General features: G+C 32.3%; 1 protein-coding gene across 2 annotated transcripts; it reads left to right on the plus strand.

Moving 5' to 3' along the window:
• Positions 1-2,290: 2,290 nt before the first annotated feature.
• LOC144567468 (uncharacterized) lies at positions 2,291-6,180 on the plus strand. 2 transcript variants are annotated; one of them, XM_078317613.1, is made up of 4 exons: positions 2,291-2,508; positions 4,888-5,161; positions 5,580-5,817; positions 5,848-6,180. In XM_078317613.1, exons 1-4 carry the CDS (start codon positions 2,347-2,349, stop codon positions 5,891-5,893), a joined length of 720 nt encoding a protein of 239 aa, XP_078173739.1. In that variant the 5' UTR covers positions 2,291-2,346; the 3' UTR covers positions 5,894-6,180. The 2 variants fall into 2 exon arrangements, with proteins under 2 accessions (XP_078173739.1, XP_078173740.1); XM_078317614.1 differs by having other exon boundaries at positions 2,316-2,508; positions 5,580-6,180.
• The last annotated feature ends 1,414 nt before the right edge of the window (positions 6,181-7,594 follow it).

The raw sequence follows: 7,594 nt of genomic DNA on the forward strand, positions 1-7,594 counted from the left end.
TGACCAAAAAATAAAGATGCAGGGAAAGTTTGTTTTACTTTTGAAATTGAGTATTTAATTTTAACCACCCAATCAAACAAAAGTAAGTAGGAAATGTCTGTTTTTCTAATAAAACTTGTTTTTTTATAAAATTTTAGTAAGAAAATATTCACTAATAAAGGATTTTTTTTTTATCATTAGATTACCTCATCAATATAACATTAATTACCAAATAAATATGAAATATTCAATAAAAACTTGTAGATAACTAGATTTACCACAGGGATGGATACAGTGCATCTCGGTTCAGAATTCAAAATAAGTAAAATGTAAGTTGATGAGGACCACCATTAAATTATCTCGCTGCTGTTTTTTTTTTTTAAACCTATTTTAAGTCAAAGATGCCCGTAGGCCACATTACATCACTGCTGATCTCCCTGCGTAATCTTCGTAACAGAGCTTTCAGCTTTTCTCTGCTAAAATTTACATATGCTTTTGTGTAGTGGCAAAGAAGCAGGGGGGAACTAGAGTCGTTACATGAAAAGTTACTCAACAGGAGAATTAGTGTCCTAGACGAAGGTGTCAGTGCAACGTAAATATCGAATCTTCGGATCTTGTTTTCTACGCATGAGAGAGACGAAAACAGGTTTGACTTTGTCTCTTTCATGGCCGAATTTTTTATTGATGATAAATAGAAAAAAAAATAAAATAAAAAATGGGAAAGAATTTACAGAAATTTTAAAAATAGAAAGGCAACTACTTGGTTTAGGAGACTTCTTGCTGCGTAAAAAATCTGAAAAAAAAGGATGCTATACTAGATATTTTCCTGCGTAAGAACGCCATACCGAGTGGTTCCCATCACGTTTTACAAATTAAATTCCAGTATTTTTTTTCTGTTTACCATCAATCTAAATTTCGGCTTTTATGGCGACGCCCACTTGAATTTATGGTCTATTTTCATTTCATTCGGAATATATTTCCTATTACTTAAGTGGAAATAAACCAAAGGTATTTAGTTCTGAGAGGTCACTTAACAATTCTTTTCGGATAATTTTGACAATTTTCAAAATTAAATATTAGAACTCAAATGTCATTGTATTCACATATTATGTCTATAAAAATAACAAGTATTATTTATCCGTTTACTGTACATCAAATGATTTAATTTTAACGCTCCGAAATTAACGGTCTTTAATGCATCATCAAACAATACTATAATTGTATCAAATTTTATTGTTAAACTATCTATAATTTCAAAAACCTATCAACAGAATTACTTTTCAATTTTATAATTTTATTTGAATTTGATTGAAAAAATATTTTCAAAATTATTAAAATAACCATTATCAAGTGATCCCTCTTTTAAAGACTTGCCTATTAGTAAAAAAAAGCGGTGCCGCTTAAAAGAAAAGCGGAAGGCGATTTTTATCGCCATGGCGAGCGAGCCCCCTCTGCCTCCCCACCTCCCTCTCCGTATACATCTTCTTTCTATCCATTTGAGTCAGTACTTCTATCTGGTCGATCTAGTTACCGATTTCGGTACTTCCACCTAGTGGATCTGGTCACTGCTCATTGCTCTGTCGTCGCTCGAGCCGGTGCTTTCATTTAGCCGATTCTACCTTTTCGGTGATTCTGCTTCCTGGATTTGGTCATTGCCCTTCGCATCATCCTTCTGAGGATTTTATTCTCCAATACCAGCGGTTTGCTTTTCTTACCTTTTCTTGAGTTATTCTTCCTCTCTTTGGTAATGGAAGAGTGGGTGGAACGAGTGTTACATATAGTTACCTACTTTACATATATTACAATGTTCAGTTAGGAAATAAATATTCAGTTTTTATGATGATGATGTTATTCATAAAGTTATTACATATAGTTACGTACTAATTATATGCATATTAATTACATTCTTAACTAATATCTCAATTTTTTTGTGATATGGTTTCGTATTATTTGTGAATTTGACGAATTATGCAAACAACACGTTATTTATTTCATATATTTTTTAAAATAAAATTTACGTCATTTATTTATATTATACAAATATGAATATTTTATATTATCATTTAAATAAACAAATTACGAATTATTTCCCAATATTAAATTTTAAACAACGTCAAATTATTATCATATTTAAAATTTATCACTAATTTCAAATGGTCGCAGAAGATCCCGGTGTTGCCTTTCTCCGTTCCTATTTTTAAGCCGTAAAAGTTATACATTTTGTGTTTGACACCTGTCTATCACAAGTCATAAATTCTCTCTTTCTACTCCACCAAAAACAGCCTGCCCCAAATTTCTCAATAAAATTCAATCTTACGAGGCATATATATATATATATATAGACAAAAAAAAATATTAATTGCAACCATGGAGAAACAAGAGCTGGATTATGTGTTGGTTCCTATTGGTGTCTTGGCACTTTTGGGGTACCATTTGTGGCTTCTTTATCGCGTTGTGATGCATCCAAGCACTACTGTTATTGGAATCAATTCCATGAATCGTCGCCTTTGGGTTCAATTTGTAATGCAGGTGAAACTCTTTTGTTGTCTTTTTAATCATTGTTGCATGTTCTCCTAAATAATAGATAGGAATTAAAGACTAATACTAGGTGCATACTGGTGCAAGCTGGAAAATGATAGAAAATTGCTATTTTCTTTAGCTAATACTAGAAATAGGGAACTTGTGTTTTCATATGTACTGTCAGTATTGAGAATATCGTGATGACAATGAGCTATCTTAAACGATTTGGGTCCAGAGGCGGAACTATAATTTGAATATAGGGAGAGCTAAACATCATTTAAAAAAAAAATTAAACAAATTTATAGCACAAAATCTTTCACTTTTTGATTTCATAAAAAAATACAATAGATAACTAACACCAATAAAATACCATGTCTATCAAAACTAAACTAAAAACATGAAATCTGATAGTTGGAGGCATTTCTCTGAATTTCATTCATATTTAAATAATCTTAAAGAACTATGTGAAGGTTGCTTTTGATCAATATTCATCACAAGCAAAACTTAAAGAACTATGTAATCAATTCAGAAATCTAATTATCAAGACTTGAAATTCATGTCAGAGTTTGAGTTGTTTTCCTTCGCCTTGAAATAAAAGTCTAATGTCTTTCTCTTAGATATAATTTTATCTATACAAATTATACATAAAATAAATAAATTATCATTTTATCCCAAAGTTATAATGAATAATAATTTAAAAAACTATAAACAAACACAAACCTTAATTAAAATTGAATTTTCGCTACACTTCTGATTAACTCTGCTTTCTATAATTTTTGCACATCGCAACTCTTCTGAAGAGATGATTGATTTGTTTTTTTTTAATGAACTGGAGATCAATGCTACATGAGATTTCAGATTTAATTAAGAAGTTTTCTTTCTTTCAATGACATTTAATGTTTTTATTTCAATTCTTTGTACGGTTGATAACTTTTCAAATTAAAAAATTTCTTCATTTTTAAAATATTGATGGTGCAAAAGTCAAGAGTACATATGAAAGCAAAACTCACAAAAGCAAACATATTGCGTAATTATTTTTCATATTTTATCTTAAGACCCTATACATTTGTCATATTACATAGAGGGGGCTACTATGTACAAAAAATATATTTTACTCAAACTTCTATATACTTGACAAAAAATAATTGAAATGACAGGGAGGCTTAGCACCCCCCAAACTCTATTATGTTCCGCCACTGTTTGGGTCAAAATCAAATGGCTCATATTGCGCTTGATTTTTAGGATATATATATATATATATATTTAAATCTGATCCGAACCTTCAGATATTGGCCCATATGTTTTTTCTTGCACATTTATGTCATTAATTTCACAGTTTCTATATTGCTGACTGGTTGATTTTTCTCCCCTCTTTTTGCTTGGTAAGATACTCGGATCTTCCGATGATTCCCTCGTTTTATTTTTATTTATTTTATTTCATTAAAATTTTTTCCAACACATGCAGTGATGAACGAGTCTGCATCGTCTGCATTAACTCAAAAGATTATTTTTTTAGTTAACGCATCTCGGCCGTCTGATTTTAAACATAGTCAATCCGACCAGTCTATAATTCAGGACCCTTTAATATTAGTAGAGATCTAGTCCACACAGATCTTAAAGCAGATCATACGGTCTAGATACATCAACTCAAAAGATTCTTTTTGAGTTAATGCAGAGGACACGAATTCGTCATGAACCACGGATGGTAATTAAGACCTATTTTTTAATGGATTTTTTGTGGCTCAAGTTATTTGAACTGTGTGTACTTGTGTGTTGCGACAGAAAATTTCTTTTTAAAAAAAACATTTATAACAAAATCGAATTTACTTAATATTTTTTTTTAAAAGGTGGAATTAATCCAGTGGTTTCATTTCTTCCTAACATACACAAGACACACTATACAAAACACCACAGTACCAGTCTACCAGACACTGATAAGTGATACCGGTATACCCCAAAACACGTTTATCTGTCCCATCCCTAACCAAAAGAAAAGAAAATATTCATATTGCATCTAGAGTCTAGACGAAGTCATGAAAATTGAAACATCATAGGGATCAACCAAATTAAAACAAAAGACAACTGTAAATTAAATTTCTTGACAAGTCTTTACCAAATGGGTACCAAGTCAAATCTTGACTGGGAAATTTGTTCATCTACAATTTTCGGAAGAGGTCTCGCGATTCCAATTCCAACCATTCATTTATTAGAATGTATGAATCTTGGAAGGAGATAGTTTTTCTACATTAATCTCAAAATATATAAATGGTTGAGATTAGAATCGCAGGACCCTGCAATCCTCTGGAATCGCTTCAGATTTATTCCTCAAAATTTTACTTCTAGTTACTGTGGCCATTGCCATTGTAACTCTATTTTCATGTTTTTCAGGATCCAGCCAAATATGGGGTGCTAGCGGTGCAGAGTCTTCGCAACAACATAATGGCATCGACTGTCCTTGCCTCCACGGCAATTATGCTGAGCTCCATCATAGCTCTCATCATGACAAACAGCAATAGTGCCACTATGGGTGGCGTCCGAGGCGGTGCTCTAATTTTGGGCAATACAACCCAACTAGGCCTCTCGGTGAAGTGCCTTGCCATATTAGTCTGCTTTCTCGTGGCATTCTTCTTGAACTTGCAATCCATCCGCTACTATAGCCACGGTACTATATGGTTAATACATTATACAAATATTCAGTGAAAAATCTTTCCTTGAATTGTGTTATCACCATTAAGTATGATACAGAGTATCAGCACCTGGACTCTTCAATTAATTTAATTTGTAATATGAAGGTTGAACCTGTCATCAAGCAGGCAATGGGATTATCACATTTTTATTGTATCATTTCATAATCTTAAATACAATCTAATAAATTTGATCAATTTCACCAAGCTATTTCTGGAAATGAGGAAACAATACCCTGTAGAACACTACTGCTATTAACCTGGTGGTATCAAATTTAGCTGTAATAACTTATAACACATATGTTGTACACTTGTACATACATAGTCAATGGTAATAAGAATATTACCGCGCATATGTTAAAATTTCTGATGGAAATTTTTTGCTTTAATTAACAGGAAGCATACTCATAAATGTACCATTCAATCAGCTCCCCACATCAGCAATTCTGCTACCAGGTCCTGGAACAAAATATGTGGCCAATGTGCTTAACCGAGGAAGCTACTTCTGGTCACTAGGCCTTAGAGCTCTCTACTTCTCACTGCCGCTATTTTTATGGATCTTTGGGCCTATACCTATGTTGGCTTGCTGCTTGGTGCTGGTCTCTGTTTTGTACTTCCTGGATGTCTACTCTAAGTATGATACTGATAGCAATGATACTAATAGCAATGATACTGATGGTGAGAATGGTACATGCTCGGTTAATGCTTAGTATATCGATAATTGGTTTCCGGGATAATGCAGAATTAATATATGGTGTAGAGGGTTAGCATGTTGTAAGGTATGAGAGCGGTTTGTTCAGTGATCGCTGAATTCGACTCTCTTAATTGTACTTGTATTTTGATTATAGTAATATTCAATTATTATGTAAAATGTCAATGTAGAGTATTTATACACTGTGGTATCTGGACTGGAAGTGTTTGTGTACTGTTCATGCTTGCACAGATTTGTTATTCTCCACGGACATCCATTCGATTAAAAATCAGATGGCTAAGATTAATGCACAACTATGCTTCGTTCACAATCGATTAGGGCACAAAGCGATTGTATGCAAAAAAAAAAATGCATTATATCATTTTGATGCAAGCGTCAATCAAAGTTGTTTGATTAAGAAACTGGCTTTTTTTTATTTGCATTTCATCAGTACCTTTTAAGTGCGTAATAGCTCTGCTGACTTTCACTGGAAAAGCATTGAATTGGATGCTTTAATGCATTTGTGGGGGTGGGGCACCCTTCATTAACATATATGTTAGTATTCTTTTCAAAAATGATATATGCACAAAAATATAACCTAAGTATATTCATATAAGATATTAGAAAATGCTTTCAGACTCTACTGGTACTGCAACCAGCAAAATACAAAGAAGCTAAAACAACTGCTTTCTCATTCCCAATTTATTCATATAAATAAAACGTGTCCCAAATCAAATTCAATGATCATTGAATTAGATTTGAATGTGGACGTCTTTAGCATCACTTTTAACAACTCGTTCAAGGTTTAACATGTCATTCGTTGATCCGCGCGTCACTGATCACGCGCCATACCCTGAGTGCAAGTCCAGATAATATAGCACAGCAACTATAACAAAAGAGCACAGAATCATCGGTAAAGGGCTGAACAACCAACATAACAAAGGAATGGGGAAATAAAACGAATGGATGCCTAAAACATTGGAATAATTTTAAAGGATCATGAATTCAAATTGTTAATATATTATGGATATCAATTTTGTGAGTCTTATTAATATATTTGATAGAATAGTTGTAATAAATATACTTTATTCCCATCAAATAAGTAGACAAAATGAAGTGTTCTCTCTGTTTCAATCTCTTCATTTCTCCTCGGTTCTTCAATTAATATGGAAAAAAAAACAACCCAGTGGCCCATTTGTCGCAAAATATATAAGTCAACACTGACCTCTAGAAAATTTTCCATTAACTAAACATATGGAGCGGTGCTCTAATAATATACCATATTTCATGACCAAAAAATAAAGATGCAGGGAAAGTTTGTTTTACTTTTGAAATTGAGTATTTAATTTTAACCACCCAATCAAACAAAAGTAAGTAGGAAATGTCTGTTTTTCTAATAAAACTTGTTTTTTTTATAAAATTTTAGAAATAAAATATTCACTAATAAAGGATTTTTTTTTATCATTAGATTACCTCATCAATATAACATTAATTACCAAATAAATATGAAATATTCAATAAAAACTTGTAGATAACTAGATTTACCACAGGGATGGATACAGTGCATCTCGGTTCAGAATTCAAAATAAGTAAAATGTAAGTTGATGAGGACCACCATTAAATTATCTCGCTGCTGTTTTTTTTTTTTTTAAACCTATTTTAAGTCAAAGATGCCCGTAGGCCACATTACGTCACTGCTGATCTCCCTGCGTAATCTTCG

The sequence above is a fragment of the Carex rostrata genome, chromosome 16 (assembly GCF_964058835.1).
Source record: "Carex rostrata chromosome 16, lpCarRost1.2, whole genome shotgun sequence".
Lineage (NCBI taxonomy): Eukaryota > Viridiplantae > Streptophyta > Magnoliopsida > Poales > Cyperaceae > Carex > Carex rostrata.

Coding starts and splice junctions, on each gene's coding strand:
- LOC144567468 (XM_078317614.1), top strand. CDS start 2,347: ATGGAGAAACAAGAGCTGGATTATGTGTTGGTTCCTATTGGTGTCTTG. Junction 2,509..4,887: donor GGGTTCAATTTGTAATGCAG/GTGAAACTCTTT, acceptor CATGTTTTTCAG/GATCCAGCCAAATATGGGGT. Junction 5,162..5,579: donor CATCCGCTACTATAGCCACG/GTACTATATGGT, acceptor TTTAATTAACAG/GAAGCATACTCATAAATGTA.